General features: G+C 38.8%; 1 protein-coding gene across 1 annotated transcript; it reads right to left on the bottom strand.

The window, feature by feature from the left end:
* Positions 1 to 367: 367 nt before the first annotated feature.
* kcna3a (potassium voltage-gated channel, shaker-related subfamily, member 3a) lies at positions 368 to 26,443 on the bottom strand. Its single transcript, XM_057337661.1, has 3 exons — positions 23,789 to 26,443; positions 22,174 to 22,274; positions 368 to 2,295 (listed from the first exon to the last, which is right to left on the bottom strand). Exon 1 carries the CDS (start codon positions 26,207 to 26,209, stop codon positions 24,662 to 24,664), a length of 1,548 nt encoding a protein of 515 aa, XP_057193644.1. The 5' UTR covers positions 26,210 to 26,443; the 3' UTR covers positions 368 to 2,295; positions 22,174 to 22,274; positions 23,789 to 24,661.
* Positions 26,444 to 27,872: the final 1,429 nt, after the last annotated feature.

Below are 27,872 nucleotides of genomic sequence, written 5' to 3'. Positions count from 1 at the left end.
CATTCATCAAGATCCCTGTGTCATATGATGAAGAAGCATATTTGAACAAAATGATCTGGACATCTACAAAAAATATCTGCTGTCCTCAAACCTTTTTTATCATTTGGTTCTCTAAAACAGGCACAAAAACATGTAAATAATAACTAGATTTTACATTTGGTTATGGAAAATGTAAGTGGTGCTTTCTGGTCCAAGTCTAGTCCAGTGGTTGCTAGGGTGTTGCTATGTAGTTGCAATGTTTTTCTTGTGATGCATTTTTTTGCATAACAAATATTGCTAACACTTATATTGTATTTGTTAACTTAAGTAAATGCATTAGCTAACATAAACTAACAATGAACAATGTTTATTTTCAGCATTTATTATTCTTGGTTAATGTTATATAATTCATGTTAGTTCATTATGCATTAATGTTAACAGTTGCACTTTTTAAAAAATGTATTAGTACATGCTGAAATTAATATAAACTTAGTAATAAAAATGCTGTTGAAGTATTATAGAAGGATTACATTAACTAAAGTTAACAAAACAACCTTATTGTAAAATGTTATCCAAAAATTACATTTCTGCTTAGAAACAGAGGCGGACAGTAGGGAAGTATTTTTAATTTAAAGTCAATTTTAAAGCATCTGTACTTTATCAGAGTTTGTACATTAGAAATTCACTTCACTTCATTATAAAGCATCTTACTCCACTTCATTTGAATTTTTTAAATATTTTTCATATTCATATCATTTCATATTTACATTAAGTGAATTAAAATCTAGTATTTTCTTAATTTTACTTTAAAATTGATTTGAAAATAAAAATAAAAAGTCGATTTTAAAGCACTTAAGTATTAGAGATAAAAGATAAAAAAATGTATTTATGAAATGCAGTTCATGAATTACATGTATTGTGCTTCGGTGTATGATGATATTATGCTTTAGAATGTAGTAAAGTAAATTTGTAGGGGGGAGTAAAAATACTTCACTACTGTCCTCATCTGCTTAGAAAACCACACATTTTTCAATAGATTTGTCCGATTATGAAGTGATGCGAATTGTAAAGAGAAATATTGAGAGATTGTGCATCTCTGAGACTCAGTGGATTTCCCTGCTGGCAAGATCCCAACCATATGGGACCCCGGTAGATCTAAAACTGGCAGACTCAATCGGTGACTCTTCAGGGGGCCAAATCTATCTCATTACATTCCCATTTGTCAGCATGTTTCAAAGAAAAAGCAAAGAAGTATTTATAAATACTAAAACGATGCTTTTGAGCTTAGATAAAGATGTTAAGATGTTCAGATAAAGAGGGACGTGGAAAGACAGGTTTGGCTTGCAGTCTGTAATGGAGCGCATGTGACATGATTCAAGGTCAAAGTCCAGCTCTGGACAAATTGTGTAGGGACATTAATGAAAACATGTAATGTGAATGTTTTGTTTTACTTTTACCATACCTCAAGTAATGATAAAACAATGGTCTGTCTTGTATGGCTCTCACTAAATCCTTGATGCTTCGAGTCAGATACGTGGGCGTGGCTTGTTGGTTTTGACTAAATCCTTGGTGTTTCAAGTCTTACGAAACCTTTACCCTAACCCACACCCTAACCCTAACCATCTAAACTACCTATGATTGTTAAAATCGCCAAAAAAACACTGTTGCGTGATGACGTCAGAATCGAAACACCAAGGATTTAGTGAGAGCCGTCCTATATGGGCCTATGGGCGCTCTAACAGAAACATAAAAAGATTGTAGTTTAGTCTCACATATTGACAGTCGGGTGGGGTCTTAGTTAACACAACTGTAGAGAAAAGGCAGTAAGATAAGATATAAACACTGGAAGAACTGTTATATCAAGCGAGGCATTTGTTTATATGAACCTTCATAAGGAAATCCAATGAGACAAATGAAAACTGTCATACAGTAGTATTTATATGCAAGAAAGATTTCACAAAGTTCTCACATGTGTCACAACAACAGCTAAACTGTAAAACATGATGGATACCAGAAAATAGTTTGACTAATATCTGCCAGATCGCAGAGGGCAGTGAATTCACAGACAATCTCATGTCCAACAGTTCAACAGTCCGCTTCTTATCATATTGCTTTTCCTTTTATTACATTTGACTTGCAGAGTTTAGAAAAAAGGCCACTTCTAGTGTGTTGTGGTTCATCGTGTGGTAAAGAGGAGGTGACACAGAGATATTCAGACGTCTTCTGTCTGCCTGAAGGTGCGGTCAGCTCTGTTTCGGTCGCTGAAAAAATAATGGCCTCATCCCTCGCAGGCGATGCGTGGATCTCCCCTGAAGCCTGCGGAAACGACACGCTTTCAGACACGATATGCAAACCGACATAAAGCAGTTGAGATGCTACAGATGCAATGAAGCAGTTCACACACACACTTGAGTGAGATCGCATCTTTCCGGGCGATTTTGGATTTGTTTTACACCACCTACTGCATTATGTAGTCTCTCTCTCTCTCACTGTCTTTATCTCACTTTTGTGTTGTGCGCACGTCCGTCTGAAGTTAATTAATGAACCGAAGCAGACGAGACACTTAAGGCGACAATGATAGAAGAGTTATATCACTCGCTGTAAGTGCGAGATGACTGGAGGAAATTATTAACACGATGTTGGCGCAGACACGCGCGTCTTAAATTAATACTGCGGTAAATTGCTTCTGTAATGCCCACAGCTTTCCTGATTTATAAACAAAAGAATGTGCTGTATTATTGTGTCCCGCAGAAAGTACAGTGCATTTTGAACATTTCTAATCAGCTTTACAAGGAGGCAATTTATAATCATGCTTGTAGGCCTTAAAGGAATACTTCACCCATCTGAACTTTTCTATCTTCATTTTTTCACCCTCATGCCATTCTTTTCTTCAGCTGAACACAAACATAATTTTATATTAAAATGCCTTGATAGTATCTTATTATATGTGGCTCAACATAGTGAAGCTCCAAAAAGCACATCAATCTTTCATTAATTTAAAGGACTCCTCCGGTGGGTTAATAAAAAATGTAAATGCTGATAATTTTGAATCACATTGGTTCTAGTGTGTCTCGTGACTCAAGTTCTCTCACGCGCATATTAATTTGCTTCAGAAGACACTTATTAACCTTTTGATTAATGTTCAGGTACAGAAGGAAGTCATATACGATGGCACGAGGGTGAGTAAATTATGAAATATATTTATGCGAACTACTACTCAAAATTGTGCTCATAGAATTAGATCCAGCACCTATTTTAGCAGAATCTGCACTTGCTTTTGAAATAAGTTGATGCAATTAGATACGTTTGAAATAAATATGAAATATAATAATGTAACATTAACTTTCAAAATTTGTCAAAGTCAACATTGCTGTAAAAAACTTTTGAGAGTTCCTCTTTAGAGTCTTGCACCACTGGGTTTTGAGATCAAAATCCTTTTATGTATTATTTGAGATATTAGCAAGGTTTTTGGGACACTCGCTGAAGAAACATTATGGCAACACATCTGCTATACTAGATCAAACGTACACTCTTAAAAATAAGGGTGCTTAAGGCCGTGTTCACACTTTACTTCTTTTTTGAAGCTGCTAGCGTCTGTTTTACATTGTAATCCTATGGAGTAAACCGTGTTTTCAAAAAAAGTCCTGCGCGCTTTTTTAAACGCCAGCGCCGGCATCTTTTTCTGCAACTCAGAGCGTCTTTTGAGGTTGAAAAAAGTTCAACTTTTCTGGAAAAAAACGCCCTACGTCAAGCACCTTTTTCACAGCTAACCAATGACAGAGACCTGTTGTTTCCATAACAACATGTGAGGAACGTGATTGGTCGAGATGGCTCAAACTCGAAAAAAAAAATGGCGGCCAAAGCACCCGTTGGAGCATAGTTTTGTATAAATGTAATGTGTTTAAAGGGGTGATATGACACTGCTAAAACGACTATTATGGTTTGTTTTAGATGTAATGCAATGTGTATACACAATTTAAGGTTCAAAAACGCTGTATTTTCCACATACGGTGCATGTTTGTATCTCCTCTTTGCTCCGCCTCTCTGAAACACGCAGATTTTTTACAAAGCTCATAGCTCTGAAAAGCGAGGTGTGCTATGATTGACCAGTTAACCAGTGCGTAGTGATTGGTAGAATACTGCAAGCGTGTGAGGGAAATGTAACGCCTCTTACCATATTTGGAACATCAGGTTCCAAAACAATTGTACTGACAGGTACACCCACCTTACTTGCATATACATTTGGGCGGTCTTAGTCAAATCATACCACAAACTGACGTGGATTTGTGGGGGTGTGGTTACACGAGGCGTTTCAAACAGGTCTGGGTGAGCATTCGCTTTTAGATAGAATGCATCTTTTGTTCCCACACTTTAATTTTTGCAATTTTACGTGTCTAATACGTGCATGGCCAACTTATCCACCTTATTTTTGACGTAAATGTGGGCGCCGCCATCTTTGAGCTGTTTGTGTTTAGACTTCCGGTGAGCCACTATAGCTAATGACAGTCGTATTGCGAGTGAGACAAGTGTGCTGTTTTGACTGCCAAGTTCATATTTATTATGGAACCCAAAGGTACAAGCGTAATGTGTGCAGTTAGAGGTCGCCATAATAGCCGGCACAAACGCAAAAAATGTCTGCAAAACATGTGCTTTGATCATAATACACGCACCAGAGCTGAATCTGGATGTCGCGCACCCTATGATCTGCATCCATTATTCATTAGCCTACTGGATTCCCTTTCTCCTGGACAATTGACCTACTTGACTACAATTACTAATAAACTATTACTAACGTTTATTAATAAACGTTAAAAGGCAGGAGTTTACGGGGAGAGTTAGCGCAACGAAAACAGTATAGTGGTATAATAATATTAGCAGTCGCTAAAATGTAGCTGTTAGCATTTGTATATGTATTTATCAGTTAAAAACTTAATAGGCTAAAGCAAACCTACCTGCCAGAAGATCGAAGCTGCATGACTAACAGTTACAGGACTTGCCCTGTCATTACATTACACTTTCATTAATTTGGCAGACGCTTTTATCCAAAGAACATTTAACATTTTGTCAACACGCTATACAGTAGGCTACTGCTGCTAGCCTTTACCAGGCCATGCTACTAGGAGGGTTAAAGCTGAAGCAAGCAAGGGAGAGAATGAATAACATGAATCATTGTCTTTATTTAATAGAAGCAGACAGTTATTGGTTAGTATGTTTTGAGTTGTTTTTAAAAAGTTGTGATGGATGCTGCAGCTCGGTGGAGACCTGCCGTCTCCGTTCTTACGTTATTAGTTTGACTGCCACTTTGACTGGTATTCACATCTGCTTTTAAAAACACGAATTCGTGGTCCGTCATGTCCAAATTTCGACGGACTTTCCCACTGTGCATGTAACATTACTGTTACGTCTGTGCTTGTATGCTTGTGCATCGAAGACCCGTCAACTCCGAGAGAAAATACGAAGTAATTGAATAAATCCTCATAAGATATATCAGGCCAGTTCATCCTCCCACTGTGTAATACATCGCAGGTGTGAAAAATATTCATCATAGCTGTTTTAAAAGCATTTTGAGCGTGCTCCCGCTGCGACACACTTCCATTGTTTTCCACCGGCCGGCTAATAATATGGAAGTCTTAACACAAAACGGAAGTACGTCACGTCGTTTACTTCCGCGTTCAATAAGAAGGTGGATAACACACCAAAGACACAGAAAAACACATATTCGCGCCATATGACCCCTTTAATTTTCACTTAAAAATAACTTTTGATTGAATTTCTAGCGAGAAATTAGTATTGTGGTTTTTAAATATTAGTTATTGTAAAGACGCTCTCTGTTTATAATTCAAATAGAAGTCTGAGACGCTGCCTATGAAGCAGCTGCCCTCGTGCACAAATGCCGCCTCTGAACATTGCCAGCTGCTATTTGTAACCACAACGCTGCAAGCTTTTTATACAAAAAAAGCGCTGTTGTCAACTTTTTCTTGTTAAAAAAGACGTCAAGTGTGAACACGGCCTGAAAGGTTTTTCACAGCAATGCCATAGAGGAACCATTTTTGGTTCCACAAAGAACCATCTCTTCCTTACCTTTTTATAATCGGAAGAACCTTTTGAAGCACCTTTATTTTTAAGAGTGTACACCTGGGGCCGGTTGCATAAACTGCATCTTAGAAGTTAGTCATCTAATATTTTTCTTCACGACTAATCATAACTTCTTTAATTCAGTTACATAAAAAGGTAGATTGGGCTAATTGAAATATGAAAAGTAAGACTGATTAGTCCTAACTAATTGCTAGCCAGTGAGACTAGTTGTTAAGACACAGTCTTAACTTAGTGGCTAAGTTTATGCAACTGGACGCTGCAGTTCAAATTACTGAAATATGTATCATATAAAGACGTGTCATATCTGACATCTTCCATAAATGCAAACTCTTGAAAGTAAAGGTGATACGAAAGGTTTTTACTGCCATGTCATAGAAGCACCATCTAAAGAACTAACCAATAATCTGAAGAACCTTTTTTCCACTACAATGTTTTGTGAAACAGAAGTCAGATATTGTTCTTCTATGGCATCATTGAGCACTTTCATTTTTAAGTGTGTAGTTTGTTTATATAAAGCCACCTCAGTTCATTATTTTTGGTCTTTCAATTCATTGTATAGTAGAGAAAAGAGGAAATCTGGAAATCGCACAATTGTGCTCTGTTTGATCTATTTGCCTTAACAGAAAGAAAGCCTGCTTTTTATTTAAGAATGGCTCTATTATAGCTTTAGTCAAAATACCGTGCATCTCATGCCAACTAAATCATTTGTTTGCTTCACTGAATCATGTAATTGTTTGGCAGACCAAGTCATCTTAACACTAATACACAGGCGTTCATCAAAAGAGAAATAAAACAAACAATAACATGCCATAGCTGTGAAAAACAAACACACCAGGATGCAGTTCAAATCTTGTATACGTGCATCCTTGATCGCATTCCACTTTCTCTAATGTCTAACTTTCTACTTTCCTCTCTGCATCTATGCTTCTGTAATACACAGTTAAGTTGTTGGTTATTCAAACATCTGGTCCTTCAGCACATTCAGACACACGTGCACGCACACACGCACACGCACACACACGCACGCACGCACAGCACACACATGCACACGCACACGCACACACACACACGCACACGCACACGCACACCCACACGCACGCACGCACACGCACACACACACACACACATGGGGACAGTTCATAGGCGTAATGATTTTTATACTGTGCAAACTGCATATTTTATCCCCTACCCCTAAACCTAAAGATCATAGGAAACTTTTTGCATTTTTAGATTTAAAAAAATATTGTTCTGTACGATTTATAAGCTTTTTTGCACATGGGGACCTCAATTTTGGCTCGACCTAATTTTGCCAAGTGGTTGATGACCTAAGGACAAAACTTTTATAAATAAAACCTAAACTCACACCAAACCCCAACCCTAACCATAACTTACCCCTAAAATCAGAGGGAAATGATAAGTGAAAAACAATGGTCTAGAAGCACCTAATCCTGGTTGGAAGATTAAACTTAAAATAAACTGTAAACTTATTTCTGAAATCTGATTGGTTGATTTAAATGTTGTCCCAGGGTCAACATGATGTTGCCCTAAGGACATGTGGAATATCATCTTGCCTCTGGTTTGTCTTGTGTGCTAACTGTTTCTTTTAAGCGAGTATACTACGATCCATCGAGCAACCTTGGTAAATTGGAATTGCACTTCAAATCCGGTGAGTTATGGCTTCTATTCCTATTATTGTTACTTGCACCTCATGTCATATGTTTAGCTTAGCCTTCTCTGTCAGCTGCGAGGGCTTTATATGCGATAAATGCAGGGAAATAGTTAGGCTGACAGAGAAGATCTTAGAATTAGAGTCTCGCATCCAATCTTTATCTGAGGATAGTAAGAGTTTAACGACGATAGAAAACACTTTGGATGCGAGCAACATTAGCGCACACAGCTCGGTTCCAGAGGTGGACAGTAACGAAGTAAATTTGCCTGAGTACTGTACTTAAGTACACTTTTTGAGTATCTGTACTTTACTTGAGTATTATTTTTTCTGAGTACTTGTACTTTAACTTGACTACATTTGAAAGACAAATATCATACTTTTTACTCCACTACATTTATAAAAAGGTCCAAAAGTAGAAAATGGTTTCTATGCAGCGGGGTTTCCTGTGTGCACAATTTATCTGGCTTGCGATCTGCCAGGACCTTTTACTGTTGCCAAGTATTTCAGTTTTTCTAAGCTCGCGGTTTTCCGGCAAGCTTTGAATGGCCATTTGGCAGATTTTTTTAACGCAAATCTGGCAACTCTGGGATCTTCCCCGCTAAACTAATGTAAACGTAGTCGCTGCTACATCGTTGATAGCGCTCTGAAAAGGCAAATAGAACATTAAAAGAGGAAAAAGGCACATGTTAAAGTGTGGTGTAATCATCTGTGGGTTACGATCAGTCAAAGATCGTTGAAACATTGTCATGAAAATGATCGGCATAACGGCTAAACGGTAAATAAGCATCACATACACCTTGAGCTACACGTGCGTGTTAACTTCTGATCTGCTGTTATATCACTTAAAGCGATTTGGAAAATGAATGATGTTTTTACTGAAGTAACTATAGTTGAAGTATTCCTGTTGAAATAAAAACAATAGAACCCTGCCCAAAATACAACATAAAATGTAATGGATTTAATGGTTATAAATGGGAATTGTACTATGGATACTATGTTGTCTACTTGTATGTGATGGATTCTATTGATGGGATGGTAAATCCTATTGGAATAAAACCCAAAACACACTACAAAGAGGAATTTAATTTAAAAATCTCATTCTAATTAAAAAATTCATTGTTTTTTTTCAGCAGGGATGGTATTTGCATTAAAACCACAGTATCCACAAATTTACCATTTTCTAAATATAGGAACCATACTCCAATTAATAATCTTTAGTAAAACCACAGCAACTAAACATACCATAGTTTCATTATATTCATTATTATACTAGCTTATAGTTTATGTTTGTAGTTAAATTATGGTAATAAGTCCAACAAACACATGGCTTCTACACTTTACTATTTACAAGAACCTTACTACTTACTGGTAAATTGCTGCTAAAACTGGTAAAGGGAATATACAAAATAAAAGAACACTGCTCATAAATACATATACAGTGAGGGAAATAAGTATTTGATCCCCTGCTGATTTTGTAAGTTTGCCTACTTACAAACAAATGAAGGGTCTATAATTTTTATGGTGGGTTTATTTTAACTGATAGACACAGAATATTAAAAAAAATCAGGGGGAAAAAATGTTATATAAAGGTTATAAATTGATTTGCATTTCAGTCAGTGAAATAAGTATTTGATCCCCTACCAACTAGCAAGAATTCTGGCTCCACAGATTGGTTATGTGCCTATATGGACCACAGATTAGTCCTGTCACTTTAAGAAAGTACTCCTAAATCAGCTTGTTATGTATATAAAAGATGCCTGCCAACAGAATCTGTATCTTCCAGTTCAACCTCTCCAACACCATGGTCCAGACCAAATAGGTTTTAAAGGATGTCAGCGACAAGATTGGAGACCTGCACAAACCTTGAATAGGCTACAGACAGAAGCTTGGTGAGAAGGAGACAACTGTTGGTGTGATTATTTGGAAATAGAAGATATACAAAATAACTATCAAATGCCCTTGTTCTGGAGCTCCCTGCAATATTTCCCCAATGGGGTAAAGATGATCATGAGAAATGTTAAAGATCAGCCCAGAACTACACGGAAGAAGCCTGTTAATGATTTCAAGACAGTTGGGAACACAGTTAGCAAGCAAAACATTGGTAACACATTGGTAACACGCTATGCCACAGTAGACTGAAATCCTGAAGCACCCGCAAGGTCCTCCTGCCCAAGAAGGCCCGCCTGGCTCGTCTTAAGTTTGACAATGAACAAAGTTTAATTTACTATAATGATTTATTGTTTATTCTATTAAAATGATTCAGAAAAGGCTTTGGCGAAAGTGCTGGCACTGCTGTGAGACCAAAATGGACTCCTGTGTTTGGAGGGAGAGAAATGCTGACTATGAGCCCAAGAACATCATGTCTACAGAGAAGCACAGTGTTGGAAACATTCTGCTTTAGGGCTTTTTCTCTGCTACAGGTATACAGGATGACTTCACCGCATTGAGGGGCTGAGGGACGGGCCCATGTACCGTAAAATCTTGGACGAGAACCTCCTCCCCTTAACTAGGTCACTGAAGATGGGTCATGGATGAGCCTTTAACATGACAAAGACGCAAAACATATTGCCAAGACAACCAAATAGTGGCTTAAGGAGAAGCACATTAAATGTCCTAGCCAGTCTCTAGACCCTAGTCCTATAGAACCTCTGTGAAGGAGGCTAAAACTCCAATTTGCTGAGCGACAGCCAAGAAACCTTAAAGATTGACAGAGGAGTGGACTAAATGTATCCGGACACATGTGCAAACCTGGTGACCAACTATCAGAAATGTCTGACCTCTGTGCTTGCCAACAAGGGTTTCTCCACAAAGTACAAAGTTATGTTTTGCTTGGGGATCAAAAACTTATTTCACTGACTGAAATGCAATCAATTTATAACCTTTATATAACATTTTTTCCCCTGATTTTTTTTAATATTCTGTGTCTATCAGTTAAAATAAACCCACCATAAAAATTATAGACCCTTCATTTGTTTGTAAGTAGGCAAACTTACAAAATCAGCAGGGGATCAAATACTTATTTCCCTCACTGTATGTCTAGGGCTAATGAGGATAATTAGGCTACATGATCATACAGGATTACATCTAAACTAAACATATATGTGCTAAACATATAATGCTCTTAAAGGAGTTGCTCACTGCAAAATTTGCCCCCATTCAATTGGGGTACCCCATTGAATAAAAATCAATGGGGGCAAATTTTGAAGTGAACTACTCCTTTAATACAACTGATACCGTGAGCTGCTCAGTGTATTCAGTAGGTTGCTTCAGATGCATAAGGTATACGACAATAAAACAATGCACAGCTGACATAAAGTAAATTTACTTTTAATACTTGAGTACTTTTAAAAGCACGTACTTCTGTACTTTTACTCAAGTAAGAATCTGTCTTTGCAACTTCTACTTGTAGTGGAGTAATATTTGACCAGTATCTGTACTTTCACTCAAGTAAGGAAGTTGTGTACTTCGTTCACCACTGCTTAGCAAATAGCAGCTGGCAATGTTCAGAGGCGGCATTTGTGCACGAGGGCAGCTGCTTCATAGGCAGCGTCTCAGACTTCTATTTGAATTATAAACAGAGAGCGTCTTTACAATAACTAATATTTAAAAACCACAATACTAATTTCTCGCTAGAAATTCAATCAAAAGTTATTTTTAAGTGAAAATTAAAGGGGTCATATGGCGCGAATATGTGTTTTTCTGTGTCTTTGGTGTGTTATCCACCTTCTTATTGAACGCGGAAGTAAACGACGTGACGTACTTCCGTTTTGTGTTAAGACTTCCATATTATTAGCCGGCCGGTGGAAAACAATGGAAGTGTGTCGCAGCGGGAGCACGCTCAAAATGCTTTTAAAACAGCTATGATGAATATTTTTCACACCTGCGATGTATTACACAGTGGGAGGATGAACTGGCCTGATATATCTTATGAGGATTTATTCAATTACTTCGTATTTTCTCTCGGAGTTGACGGGTCTTCGATGCACAAGCATACAAGCACAGACGTAACAGTAATGTTACATGCACAGTGGGAAAGTCCGTCGAAATTTGGACATGACGGACCACGAATTCGTGTTTTTAAAAGCAGATGTGAATACCAGTCAAAGTGGCAGTCAAACTAATAACGTAAGAACGGAGACGGCAGGTCTCCACCGAGCTGCAGCATCCATCACAACTTTTTAAAAACAACTCAAAACATACTAACCAATAACTGTCTGCTTCTATTAAATAAAGACAATGATTCATGTTATTCATTCTCTCCCTTGCTTGCTTCAGCTTTAACCCTCCTAGTAGCATGGCCTGGTAAAGGCTAGCAGCAGTAGCCTACTGTATAGCGTGTTGACAAAATGTTAAATGTTCTTTGGATAAAAGCGTCTGCCAAATTAATGAAAGTGTAATGTAATGACAGGGCAAGTCCTGTAACTGTTAGTCATGCAGCTTCGATCTTCTGGCAGGTAGGTTTGCTTTAGCCTATTAAGTTTTTAACTGATAAATACATATACAAATGCTAACAGCTACATTTTAGCGACTGCTAATATTATTATACCACTATACTGTTTTCGTTGCGCTAACTCTCCCCGTAAACTCCTGCCTTTTAACGTTTATTAATAAACGTTAGTAATAGTTTATTAGTAATTGTAGTCAAGTAGGTCAATTGTCCAGGAGAAAGGGAATCCAGTAGGCTAATGAATAATGGATGCAGATCATAGGGTGCGCGACATCCAGATTCAGCTCTGGTGCGTGTATTATGATCAAAGCACATGTTTTGCAGACATTTTTTGCGTTTGTGCCGGCTATTATGGCGACCTCTAACTGCACACATTACGCTTGTACCTTTGGGTTCCATAATAAATATGAACTTGGCAGTCAAAACAGCACACTTGTCTCACTCGCAATACGACTGTCATTAGCTATAGTGGCTCACCGGAAGTCTAAACACAAACAGCTCAAAGATGGCGGCGCCCACATTTACGTCAAAAATAAGGTGGATAAGTTGGCCATGCACGTATTAGACACGTAAAATTGCAAAAATTAAAGTGTGGGAACAAAAGATGCATTCTATCTAAAAGCGAATGCTCACCCAGACCTGTTTGAAACGCCTCGTGTAACCACACCCCCACAAATCCACGTCAGTTTGTGGTATGATTTGACTAAGACCGCCCAAATGTAAACGCAAGTAAGGTGGGCGTACCTGTCAGCACAATTGCGTTGGAACCTGATGTTCCAAATATGGTAAGAGGCGTTACATTTCCCTCACACGCTTGCAGTATTCCACCAATCACTACGCACTGGTTAACTGGCCAATCATAGCACACCTCGCTTTTCAGAGCGATGAGCTTTGTAAAAAATCTGCGTGTTTCAGAGAGGCGGAGCAAAGAGGAGATACAAACATGCACCGTATGTGGAAAATACAGCGTTTTTGAACCTTAAATTGTGTATACACATTGCATAACATCTAAAACAAACCATAATAGTCGTTTTAGCAGTGTCATATCACCCCTTTAAACACATTACATTTATACAAAACTATGCTCCAACGGGTGCTTTGGCCGCCATTTTTTTTTTCGAGTTTGAGCCATCTCGACCAATCACGTTCCTCACATGTTGTTATGGAAACAACAGGTCTCTGTCATTGGTTAGCTGTGAAAAAGGTGCTTGACGTAGGGCGTTTTTTTCCAGAAAAGTTGAACTTTTTTCAACCTCAAAAGACGCTCTGAGTTGCAGAAAAAGATGCCGGCGCTGGCGTTTAAAAAAGCGCGCAGGACTTTTTTTGAAAACACGGTTTACTCCATAGGATTACAATGTAAAACAGACGCTAGCAGCTTCAAAAAAGAAGTAAAGTGTGAACACGGCCTTAAGCACCCTTATTTTTAAGAGTGTACGTTTGATCTAGTATAGCAGATGTGTTGCCATAATGTTTCTTCAGCGAGTGTCCCAAAAACCTTGCTAATATCTCAAATAATACATAAAAGGATTTTGATCTCAAAACCCAGTGGTGCAAGACTCTAAAGAGGAACTCTCAAAAGTTTTTTACAGCAATGTTGACTTTGACAAATTTTGAAAGTTAATGTTACATTATTATATTTCATATTTATTTCAAACGTATCTAATTGCATCAACTTATTTCAAAAGCAAGTGCAGATTCTGCTAAAATAGGTGCTGGATCTAATTCTATGAGCACAATTTTGAGTAGTAGTTCGCATAAATATATTTCATAATTTACCCCTCATGCCATCGTATATGACTTCCTTCTGTACCTGAACATTAATCAAAAGGTTAATAAGTGTCTTCTGAAGCAAATTAATATGCGCGTGAGAGAACTTGAGTCACGAGACACACTAGAACCAATGTGATTCAAAATTATCAGCATTTACATTTTTTATTAACCCACCGGAGGAGTCCTTTAAATTAATGAAAGATTGATGTGCTTTTTGGAGCTTCACTATGTTGAGCCACATATAATAAGATACTATCAAGGCATTTTAATATAAAATTATGTTTGTGTTCAGCTGAAGAAAAGAATGGCATGAGGGTGAAAAAATGAAGATAGAAAAGTTCAGATGGGTGAAGTATTCCTTTAAGGCCTACAAGCATGATTATAAATTGCCTCCTTGTAAAGCTGATTAGAAATGTTCAAAATGCACTGTACTTTCTGCGGGACACAATAATACAGCACATTCTTTTGTTTATAAATCAGGAAAGCTGTGGGCATTACAGAAGCAATTTACCGCAGTATTAATTTAAGACGCGCGTGTCTGCGCCAACATCGTGTTAATAATTTCCTCCAGTCATCTCGCACTTACAGCGAGTGATATAACTCTTCTATCATTGTCGCCTTAAGTGTCTCGTCTGCTTCGGTTCATTAATTAACTTCAGACGGACGTGCGCACAACACAAAAGTGAGATAAAGACAGTGAGAGAGAGAGAGACTACATAATGCAGTAGGTGGTGTAAAACAAATCCAAAATCGCCCGGAAAGATGCGATCTCACTCAAGTGTGTGTGTGAACTGCTTCATTGCATCTGTAGCATCTCAACTGCTTTATGTCGGTTTGCATATCGTGTCTGAAAGCGTGTCGTTTCCGCAGGCTTCAGGGGAGATCCACGCATCGCCTGCGAGGGATGAGGCCATTATTTTTTCAGCGACCGAAACAGAGCTGACCGCACCTTCAGGCAGACAGAAGACGTCTGAATATCTCTGTGTCACCTCCTCTTTACCACACGATGAACCACAACACACTAGAAGTGGCCTTTTTTCTAAACTCTGCAAGTCAAATGTAATAAAAGGAAAAGCAATATGATAAGAAGCGGACTGTTGAACTGTTGGACATGAGATTGTCTGTGAATTCACTGCCCTCTGCGATCTGGCAGATATTAGTCAAACTATTTTCTGGTATCCATCATGTTTTACAGTTTAGCTGTTGTTGTGACACATGTGAGAACTTTGTGAAATCTTTCTTGCATATAAATACTACTGTATGACAGTTTTCATTTGTCTCATTGGATTTCCTTATGAAGGTTCATATAAACAAATGCCTCGCTTGATATAACAGTTCTTCCAGTGTTTATATCTTATCTTACTGCCTTTTCTCTACAGTTGTGTTAACTAAGACCCCACCCGACTGTCAATATGTGAGACTAAACTACAATCTTTTTATGTTTCTGTTAGAGCGCCCATAGGCCCATATAGGACGGCTCTCACTAAATCCTTGGTGTTTCGATTCTGACGTCATCACGCAACAGTGTTTTTTTGGCGATTTTAACAATCATAGGTAGTTTAGATGGTTAGGGTTAGGGTGTGGGTTAGGGTAAAGGTTTCGTAAGACTTGAAACACCAAGGATTTAGTCAAAACCAACAAGCCACGCCCACGTATCTGACTCGAAGCATCAAGGATTTAGTGAGAGCCATACAAGACAGACCATTGTTTTATCATTACTTGAGGTATGGTAAAAGTAAAACAAAACATTCACATTACATGTTTTCATTAATGTCCCTACACAATTTGTCCAGAGCTGGACTTTGACCTTGAATCATGTCACATGCGCTCCATTACAGACTGCAAGCCAAACCTGTCTTTCCACGTCCCTCTTTATCTGAACATCTTAACATCTTTATCTAAGCTCAAAAGCATCGTTTTAGTATTTATAAATACTTCTTTGCTTTTTCTTTGAAACATGCTGACAAATGGGAATGTAATGAGATAGATTTGGCCCCCTGAAGAGTCACCGATTGAGTCTGCCAGTTTTAGATCTACCGGGGTCCCATATGGTTGGGATCTTGCCAGCAGGGAAATCCACTGAGTCTCAGAGATGCACAATCTCTCAATATTTCTCTTTACAATTCGCATCACTTCATAATCGGACAAATCTATTGAAAAATGTGTGGTTTTCTAAGCAGATGAGGACAGTAGTGAAGTATTTTTACTCCCCCCTACAAATTTACTTTACTACATTCTAAAGCATAATATCATCATACACCGAAGCACAATACATGTAATTCATGAACTGCATTTCATAAATACATTTTTTTATTTTTTATCTCTAATACTTAAGTGCTTTAAAATCGACTTTTTATTTTTATTTTCAAATCAATTTTAAAGTAAAATTAAGAAAATACTAGATTTTAATTCACTTAATGTAAATATGAAATGATATGAATATGAAAAATATTTAAAAAATTCAAATGAAGTGGAGTAAGATGCTTTATAATGAAGTGAAGTGAATTTCTAATGTACAAACTCTGATAAAGTACAGATGCTTTAAAATTGACTTTAAATTAAAAATACTTCCCTACTGTCCGCCTCTGTTTCTAAGCAGAAATGTAATTTTTGGATAACATTTTACAATAAGGTTGTTTTGTTAACTTTAGTTAATGTAATCCTTCTATAATACTTCAACAGCATTTTTATTACTAAGTTTATATTAATTTCAGCATGTACTAATACATTTTTTAAAAAGTGCAACTGTTAACATTAATGCATAATGAACTAACATGAATTATATAACATTAACCAAGAATAATAAATGCTGAAAATAAACATTGTTCATTGTTAGTTTATGTTAGCTAATGCATTTACAATGCAGTTAACAAATGCAACATAAGTGTTAGCAATATTTGTTATGCAAAAAAATGCATCACAAGAAAAACATTGCAACTACATAGCAACACCCTAGCAACCACTGGACTAGACTTGGACCAGAAAGCACCACTTACATTTTCCATAACCAAATGTAAAATCTAGTTATTATTTACATTTTTTTGTGCCTGTTTTAGAGAACCAAATGATAAAAAAGGTTTGAGGACAGCAGATATTTTTTGTAGATGTCCAGATCATTTTGTTCAAATATGCTTCTTCATCATATGACACAGGGATCTTGATTAATGTAATCTGTTTTCAGCAGGTGTATTCCCAAGAGTTGTGTGTGTTTGTGTGTATGTGATAATAAGGGACTCCTCTCTGTTTGAATTAAACAGCTGAGCCCCTGCGCATCTCATCGGGAGAGCTAGTCTAGGCATGTTACTTGTGTTAGCGCACACATGCGTGCTTGTCCTACTAAAGCGCGCTCATAAAAGCCAGGGGTCTTCCACGCACCCCCCAGAACAGTGTCATTCCAGTACAGCAGTAATTTATCCTGACAGGCTATTAAACCTCTGCAGATTGGTTTATCGGATAACCACTTTAAGCACAGATGTATAAACTCTATGAGATTTTAAATCGCCCTCTGGCCATATAAAAGAAGTGTTGGGTTTTCCTAAGTCTGTCCTGATATCTGACTGTCTTAAATGAAATTTCATGCCCTTTTGGTTTCGTGGCAAGCAAATCCTCTCACAAGTGAAACTCAGTGAACTTTACAAAAAGGTCCATTTCACCTCAAAAACAAAGGAACATTATACTTCAAACGGAGCACATTTTAGCGATGTATTTTTGTATTGCAGCGTTCCTTTTGTGACATTTAAGCATTCTTATCATTTGTGTTCTGACATTTTACATTTATTTATTTTTGTTTGTTATTTTTATTATTCTTGATGGCAGTTCATTTTTCATTTATATAAATTTAAGTGTATTTTTTTCCTTTTTCTTTTAACAGATACTACAATAGACACCCATTTCATTAAAACAACATAACATTACTGTTTTTGTTAGATTGTTAGTTTCCCAATGAAAAAAACCTAATGCTTCGTAACTGTGTCTTTTTCATTTCATTTCAGAATAAAATATGAAACATTCACGTTCTCGAGAGCTTTCATGATATCGATCCTTACTGTACTCAGTCGTTTCTTTTGTTCTTAAAGAGAATATCATTTTCCATGTTGTCACACACGGCTTATATTTACGGTCGTTGGCTCGAGAGGAAATGGGTTGTGAAATTAAAGGGAGACTTTGGGAGCACATTACGTGACTGTCCTTGATGCCACGGACACCAGCGCACAGACTCGTGTGATTCATGACACCAGAAGTTGAAAAAAAGGTTTTGTTCTTTGTAATACCACAGAGAGAAAAGGAAATCTGTCTGTTTCAAAATTTGAAAAAAGTGAAGATCAAATTAACATCACACAATCCACACAATTTGCGGCACCATTCATGTTCGCCGCACAAATAGTACAAGAGTTACTCAATACTGGTGTTTATTTCTTTGTTTGATACTTCGGGTTAGACGGGTGCTTCGTAATAGTGATATCTGCCTAGCAAGCATCCCTCCTCCCTGACAATTATGTACAATCATCTTCCTTTATAAGCACGTCTGTTCAATGCTGAGTCATGGCCTTTTCTTTCCATCTGAGATGTGGATCACTTAGAAAAGCCTTCAGGCGTGACATCACATCTGTGGCCCATCGCCAGTGATTCCTCAGACTGTGTGATGTCATCACTGTACTCATCCTCTCCACGCTGCCCGTGGAGCGGCTCGAGGTGCCTGTCGCCATAGTAACAGGAGGAGAACCATCCAATGACCGCAGAATGCAACAGTAGAGGCTGCGTCGGCAGACTTATTTACAATTAGTGTACTGATGGTTAGATGACTTTGATTTTAGACATATGGGCGAATATTTCATTATTTACATATGTTAGCATTGTAGTGTATCACATCTGCGTGTATGTGTGTGTGTGTTGTTGCAGTCTGGGATGGATCTGCTGCAGTATGTGACCTTGGGAAGCTTCGGGTCTTGGCTCAACGCCACCGTCTGACACCACCTTAACCTCAAGCGGATCTGAACAAATGTGGATCAAGTCATGACAGTCGAGTGATGCCGGACCCATTTCTTGTTTGGAATTTTGGTTCTGAAGTAATTACAATATAAGATCTAGTTTATGAAATTTCCATTCCTGCACAAAACCAAAGCAGTGAGGATAACCACATGAATCTGTCCCTGTCCGGCACAATGCACCTCTACAGAAAGGACTGTAGGCACATGACACTTATTTTAATGAGCTTAAAAGGTTTTCATTACCAATTCTCTTTAATAAACGTAAACACTATATATTGATAACATTGTCCCCTATGACTGAACTTGTGTACCCCTGTGACCTCGAGTGTGAATAATCAATAGGGCTTGGCTCATGGATGCTGTTTACTCATCGCACGCAGCCATAGAATTTCACTGAGCTTTCAGATTTAATTAAAGAGTGTGAGCTTGTGCAAGGTGAAGTACATGAACACTCCTCATTATTGGCTTCTCTTTTGAAAAACGACCAAGCTGTCAGCGAGATTTCAGAGGAAGGATTGACACGCAAGCTTCAGCTATAAAACAAACATTTAAAAACACAAATATGATTAGCTAACAAATGCAAAGAAATCATACGAAAACCTGATATATAAACCAAAAAATTATGTATTTTAATTAGTTCCAAGATACTCCAGAATGCAATTGTGCTTAAACTTTTTTTTTAAGTTTTAAACATTGATTTAGTTATTATATGATACGATTGCCAAAAGTGCTAAAATTGTCGTACACAACTGGATTAGAAACCCACACTATTCTATATATCATTCTATATATCATTTAAGTAAGTAAACAGCAGGCTACTCCTTTATTAACATAAAGTAGCCTGACTGACAAAGCTAAAGAACATCTTGTTTTATTTCAGNGCTATTTGTAACCACAACGCTGCAAGCTTTTTATACAAAAAAAGCGCTGTTGTCAACTTTTTCTTGTTAAAAAAGACGTCAAGTGTGAACACGGCCTGAAAGGTTTTTCACAGCAATGCCATAGAGGAACCATTTTTGGTTCCACAAAGAACCATCTCTTCCTTACCTTTTTATAATCGGAAGAACCTTTTGAAGCACCTTTATTTTTAAGAGTGTACACCTGGGGCCGGTTGCATAAACTGCATCTTAGAAGTTAGTCATCTAATATTTTTCTTCACGACTAATCATAACTTCTTTAATTCAGTTACATAAAAAGGTAGATTGGGCTAATTGAAATATGAAAAGTAAGACTGATTAGTCCTAACTAATTGCTAGCCAGTGAGACTAGTTGTTAAGACACAGTCTTAACTTAGTGGCTAAGTTTATGCAACTGGACGCTGCAGTTCAAATTACTGAAATATGTATCATATAAAGACGTGTCATATCTGACATCTTCCATAAATGCAAACTCTTGAAAGTAAAGGTGATACGAAAGGTTTTTACTGCCATGTCATAGAAGCACCATCTAAAGAACTAACCAATAATCTGAAGAACCTTTTTTCCACTACAATGTTTTGTGAAACAGAAGTCAGATATTGTTCTTCTATGGCATCATTGAGCACTTTCATTTTTAAGTGTGTAGTTTGTTTATATAAAGCCACCTCAGTTCATTATTTTTGGTCTTTCAATTCATTGTATAGTAGAGAAAAGAGGAAATCTGGAAATCGCACAATTGTGCTCTGTTTGATCTATTTGCCTTAACAGAAAGAAAGCCTGCTTTTTATTTAAGAATGGCTCTATTATAGCTTTAGTCAAAATACCGTGCATCTCATGCCAACTAAATCATTTGTTTGCTTCACTGAATCATGTAATTGTTTGGCAGACCAAGTCATCTTAACACTAATACACAGGCGTTCATCAAAAGAGAAATAAAACAAACAATAACATGCCATAGCTGTGAAAAACAAACACACCAGGATGCAGTTCAAATCTTGTATACGTGCATCCTTGATCCCATTCCACTTTCTCTAATGTCTAACTTTCTACTTTCCTCTCTGCATCTATGCTTCTGTAATACACAGTTAAGTTGTTGGTTATTCAAACATCTGGTCCTTCAGCACATTCAGACACACGTGCACGCACACACGCACACGCACACACACGCACGCACGCACAGCACACACATGCACACGCACACGCACACACACACACGCACACGCACACGCACACCCACACGCACGCACGCACACGCACACACACACACACACATGGGGACAGTTCATAGGCGTAATGATTTTTATACTGTGCAAACTGCATATTTTATCCCCTACCCCTAAACCTAAAGATCATAGGAAACTTTTTGCATTTTTAGATTTAAAAAAATATTGTTCTGTACGATTTATAAGCTTTTTTGCACATGGGGACCTCAATTTTGGCTCGACCTAATTTTGCCAAGTGGTTGATGACCTAAGGACAAAACTTTTATAAATAAAACCTAAACTCACACCAAACCCCAACCCTAACCATAACTTACCCCTAAAATCAGAGGGAAATGATAAGTGAAAAACAATGGTCTAGAAGCACCTAATCCTGGTTGGAAGATTAAACTTAAAATAAACTGTAAACTTATTTCTGAAATCTGATTGGTTGATTTAAATGTTGTCCCAGGGTCAACATGATGTTGCCCTAAGGACATCAACCACTTGGCAAAAACAGGAGAGCCTCAATTTTGTTCCCCACGGTGACACGAGTCCCCATGTGTTGGTGTGCATGCAGGTTTAGGTCCCCACCGGGATATAAAAACAACGCCACACACACACGCGCACGCACGCACGCACGCACACACACACAGAGGTTTCCATGTTTTATGGGGACATTCCATAGACTTCCATTGATTTTATATCAAGCTTATGATATATCCTATCCCCTAACACTCCAACACCTAAGCCTAATAAACTTTCTGCACTCTTACATCTTCAATAAATATAATTCATTATGATTTATAAGCTGTTTTCCCTCACGGGGGCCTGAAAAATGTCCCCACAAGGTCAAAATCTACTGGTATTACTATCCCCACACAGTAATGAATACCAGTACACACACACACACACACAATGAATGACTGAATATACAGTAAGTGATACAGATTTTCAAAGCTACAGTGTCAACATTTTTTAACAGCATGTGTGGTTAAAACTATGAATGGGTTGCCTATGTGGGTTGCAATATACGTAACAGCACAGCAAATAATATTTTACAGACAAACTTGCAAAAAATGTGTGGAAAACTACAAAAGAGATTTACCTTCAATATCCTGTTGCTTTCGTGGAGTGTGGATGGGAAAATAACAAACGTGCTTGAAATTGGGCAAACCTCAGAATTCCAGTCAACACAGTGTCTTGTTCCTTAAAGAGGGAATAAAAGAGAAAGTAAAAAAAAGAATATCCTTTAGCATGTAAGAAAGAGTTAATGGACATGTGAGCCTCAGAGCAAGGCAGATGCAGATGTCACCCTGAATTTCGCGAGGTGTCAGCCGAGCCGAGACACCTCAGGTTTCACGCTCTGTGTTCACGCGTTTTAGAACTAACAGCTACTGAATGTGAGAGTCAGTGTATAAAATACACTCTCACATACTCTGTAAATATAGACTACTGCTTCCTAGTCAGATGACTGCTAAAACGTTTTGGACAGACTTTGAAAACCATTTACAGATCAGAAACAAAGAGCGATTGTACTGTAAGTATTGTAATGGAGAGGATGGAAAATGTGTGGATGTGCAATTACACATACAATATGACACAAAGAAGCTATTAGTGACAAAAAGGATTACTAAAAAACTATATTCTGGTATTTTCCTGGTAGCACTGAAGTAGCAACATACAACTAGTTTCTAAACAAATGAATTCAAGCAATATTTAATGTTCTTCGCAGGACCTAGTAGTAAAATCTAAAACTTGTTCTTGAAGGTTTAGACAGGAAATATGTTATCAACAGAGCAAGAATTTGTTTTAATATATGTTGCATGGGCACATGATGGCAGCACTGAGCTGGCATCATGTGCCAGTGTAATTACCTATTTAAAAATTGCACATTACATAAGCGATAAATATTGTTACATTGAATCAATGAAATTCTTTAAATGAATGTCATGAAAATAGAACATTGGATTGAAAAAAATTATAAATTTGAATGTTTTTGATTAAATAGGCCTACGTTAAAAGAATTGTACGTTCTATAAGAAAACCAAGATGATCTTTCCCTATATTGAAAAGTGATCTATAGAATTTATTTGGAGAATTAAAAAAACGCTTAAAATGGCGACTGGTCTACAGGTTGAGAGTGATTCTGTCTGACTGAACTCTTGGAAGGCGTCGCGCATCTCGGACCCTTCAACGGGAGCGTCAGCGTGAAACCTCCGGTAATCGGCTCGCCCTGCGCCTCGTGTCCTGTCTTCTCCACAGGAGGACGCACGCGCGAGCCAGTAACCAGCACAGACAATTTGACAGCTACAAAGTCGAAGTACCAAATGCACGGGCCACAATAACAATCCGAGCAACCTGCTGCGCGCGCTGGAGTCACGCATGCACACTGCACGCGCATTTCGCAAATCTGCACGATCATTTCAAACGCATCGTCTGTGATGTCAATGTGCCATTTGTAAACGACGAAAATATAAGGCAGGGTGTGACTGCATCAGCTCCCGATGGTTTGCAAACCTAGTACCATGCAAATTCGTTGCGAAATCCGTTTTGCATAATTACTTAGTACAGGGCTGCAAAATGTCGAAGCCATAAATCCCACGAAGGGATTCTTTTCTCATCCCAATTCACGCGCTCTTTTGCCAGTCAGGCTTTGTGAACCATCTGGAGCGTTGCTCTGACAACGGGGAGGATGTCATGGTAACGTTAATGGGGGTTACCCAGGAAACTGTAGTCGCCATGGAGACTGCATCACAAGGCGGACTCAGGGGGAACCGTCATGAAGGCGTGATCCCTCGCTCAGTCTCTGATCTCGTCTCAGTTTCCCATGCCAGATGAGTCCAGGGTGCTTTTCTCCATGCATGCTTCCTTTTTTGTGGACCAAACTACAGTGATGTGTCACTTTGGGGGAAATCGTGAACGTGCTATTTTTAGACTAAACGTGATTTGAGTTTACATCATCTGGAGAAGACTACATTAATTCGCACTTGATCGCAAAATAAATAGTATTTAGACTGAATATAAAATCCTTTCATTAATTTGGTACAGGCAAAGCGATTGAGATTCAATATAGTTTGATTACATTATCAACAACGTATTGTTATTTTTTCAACATTCATTGCGTTTAAACGGAGTCTGCACTGAGATATATATGTATATATTTATATCAACAAAATACATATGATTAACACATTATCTCCGAGCATATTCAGTTTGTTCACATTAACAGCGACACATTCGTATCACTTTGCCACAAAACGTAACATATCGTTAATACTAACATATTATGGTGATTATATGTTAACACTGATAACAAACGGACTTACGAGCACAATATTTGCAGTTTGGATACTTCTAGTTTTTAGTCCCTGACCTAAGCCTTATTATTTTTGCTGTAGATAAATGCAACACGTGAATCGGTGCATTTTGGCACCGTTTTGTACCCAAATGGCGCCCTGGTCTACTTCTGTGTAATATGCTGGTTTGTCCATAACATTTAATAACGCACGACCTTGCATTTTAAGGGGTGCGTCGTGGTGATTATTGTAAGACATAATGTGGCATGCCTGTGGCTGTCTGGCACTGTACATGATTTAAACGTCTGTGAAAATCTTTTTTATATTTACGCAGTTTTGATTGTTCTGGTTCGTGTAGTTTGGCTGTTTGAAGGCGCTATTTATTCCTTCCTCGATAACCATGTATTCCGATTTGCTAAGGGACGACGTGCTTTGTGTCCGTTTGAGTTCTTCCGTGGAGTTCAGGTGCTGGCAGCTGCCTACGTGGAGATATTGCGCGTGCTCTTCTCCGTCGGTTTCCCGGTGATAAAAGTAATTGAAATTGGAAACGATGACAGGTACCGGGAGCGCAATTGTCAATACGCCTGCGATGGCGCACAGAGAGCCAACGATTTTGCCTCCGATGGTTACTGGGTGCATGTCTCCGTAACCGACCGTAGTCATGGTGACCACAGCCCACCAAAACGCATCTGGGATGCTGCTGAAGCTCGAGGTAGGGTCGTCGGCCTCTGCGAAGTACACGGCGCTGGAGAACAAAATAACACCTATGAAAAGGAAAAAGATGAGCAGTCCCAGTTCCCTCATGCTGGCCTTTAGGGTCTGTCCCAGAATCTGGAGACCTTTGGAATGGCGCGAGAGCTTGAAGATGCGAAATACTCTCACCAGACGGATTACGCGGAGGATGGCGAGCGACATGGCTTGCTGTCCATTGGCTTGACTCTCAGCCAGCTCGGTGCCCAGAGTGATAAAGTAGGGGATAATGGCCACGATATCAATAATGTTCATGATGTTTTTGGAAAACGTGGCCTTGCTGGGGCACGCAAAAAAGCGAACGAGCAGTTCGAACGAGAACCATATGATGCAAAGTGTCTCGATTATAAAGAAAGGGTCTGTGAAAGTGTTGGACACAAACGGGCCGGTGCCGTTTACAATGGGTGACACAGTGGTTGGGTCCCTGTCGTCCCTAAACTCAGGCAAGGTCTCCAGACAGAAAATAACGATAGAAATCAAAATGACCAAAACGGACACAATAGCGATACCTCTCGCAGGACCCGAGCTCTCCGGGTACTCAAACAAGAGCCACACCTGTCTCTGAAATTCATGATTTGGCAAAGGTCGCTCCTCTTCTTTGATGAAACCCTCATCCTCACGAAATTTCTCCATCGCCTCCTCGCCAAGCTGATAAAAGCGAATCTCCTCAGAGAAGATGTCAATAGGAACGTTCACGGGTCTCCGAATACGACCCCCAGACTGATAGTAGTACAGGATGGCATCGAAGCTCGGTCGGTTTCTGTCAAAGAAATATTCGTTTCGGAGAGGGTCGAAGTAACGCATCCTCTTTTTGGGGTCCCCGAGTAACGTGTCCGGGAATTGGTTAAAAGTTTTGAGTTGGGTCTCGAAGCGCAGCCCCGAGATGTTGATGACCACTCGTTCGCAACACTCGTGATCCGGCTCGTATCGATCCATCGACAGGTGACTGGGGAGCGCCGCAGTCTCCTCCAACATGTTGTCACAGGCGACGACTGTCATGATGTCCTTTTCCGTCTCCGCGTATCCGTGGTTGTCGGCGTTGTTTCCTCTATGACTGGCTGAGGGCGAGTCAATGAGATTGTAGTGGTCATCCATACAGGTGAGGGTGCGGAGCGGCAGAGGGCGACCCGCCTCCCCTGCCAAACATTGGGTGATGTGAAAGCGATAACACGACCACCTCTTTCTGTCGTGCACACTAACACACTGTCACCGCCCCACGGAGCTTTATAAACACATGTCTACTCCCGCCCACGGCGAGCATATGCTTGACACATTTCCACCGCTCGCCCAATCGGAACGCAACACGGGCATTGATGCCAGTTGCGCGCCACCTCGCTCTGTTTTGTTTTGCCGTTCGTTGCGCGCAATTTTCGACGCTAATCGTGTGAAGTTACCAGAATGCTACTGGGAAGCATTTACTGTGAAACCCCACATGTATCCACGTTAGAAATCGATTGCAAAAAACAACGACGCGCAATCTTCATGATACTTGGATTTTTAAGAACAGACACGTTGTCATGAAACGCGTTCGAAATGATTAATGTCACGAACACATTTTCTAACAGACGAGTGTTAAACAGACCAAATGCTGCTTGTAATATTATATTGACGCGATATTTTTTGCAAACATACGTTAATATATACGTTGCAGTTGTAATATTACACTTTAGATCGATTATTATTAAACACTTGAGTGTTTTTCTTGTGGCTTTGGTTGAGGTTTATTCACGGCGCGTCCAGTGACCACAGTGGAGCTCTCCATGGTACAGAAGTGGTGCGCGCATGACCGCGCGCGCAAAAGAGAAGAAAAACATCCCGAGTCTGACCTATCTTCTGAACAGAATCACATCTTCACAATTGTACCGCACCGGTTATCTCCACAACACGTTTATTTAATTTCAACGAAAGGCATATGTATAGAGGAAGACATGTTATTGAAATAACCCTTTTGTGTTTATGAAAATAAAGACAGTAGAGATTAAACTGTAAAAAGATCTGAAAAGCGATGAACCTGAACTTTCACAAATGACTTTTTCTTCTTCATTTCGTTTTTTCGTCCTTGTAGTGTTCAACAGAAAAACCTTCACCACTGCAACCATAATAAAAGGCGCAACTATGAAAAATCTGTTCGCAAGGACACAGATAAATCCGTCAGACAGTACTAAAAACTGCCTCTTTTCAGATTTGAGAAGAATTGTGCTGTGTACCTTGAATGTGTCCCTGCACTCAGTCCTCTTTTCAATAAACAAAAGATCTGACGCAAAGAGAGACTGAGTGGTACAGTTACATTTTCATATTCAGCCATCATAAAGACACACCAAAAAAATCTTTCTCTCTCTCCTATTGTCTTACGCAGGTTAACCTAATCTCAAGAGGGAACTGCGGTTATGTTTGTGTATTTGTGTCCTCCATGTTAAGCAATCTCCCCCTTCTGATAATGGAATCTCGTCTTTACGGTGATCTGTCGTTGATGTCTTCCAGGATTGCACAAGTGGGGATTGGCAAACCAGAGATTGAACTGGTTATTTGCACGACAGCAGCCATCAATAGACTACAGAGGTGATTCATCTCTGTAAAAAAAAGACTTTTTAAATATGCATGAGCAATTTTGGTCATGCCCTCTGTATAAGCCTGCAATTAGCCATGAATTATTAACAGGGACTTCATTTAAGTCAAAATATTTTTTAAACTGGCCGTATGGCGTTAAGACCGAATTCTTGAACACCAAGCTGTGATGTAGATACAAACTCCAACCACA

Source organism: Triplophysa rosa, linkage group LG7 (assembly GCF_024868665.1).
Source record: "Triplophysa rosa linkage group LG7, Trosa_1v2, whole genome shotgun sequence".
Lineage (NCBI taxonomy): Eukaryota > Metazoa > Chordata > Actinopteri > Cypriniformes > Nemacheilidae > Triplophysa > Triplophysa rosa.
The sequence above is the reverse complement of the archived record's forward strand: the minus strand, read 5'-3'. Positions and strand labels throughout refer to the sequence as shown.

Coding starts and splice junctions, on each gene's coding strand:
- kcna3a (XM_057337661.1), bottom strand. CDS start 26,209: ATGGATGACCACTACAATCTCATTGACTCGCCCTCAGCCAGTCATAGA.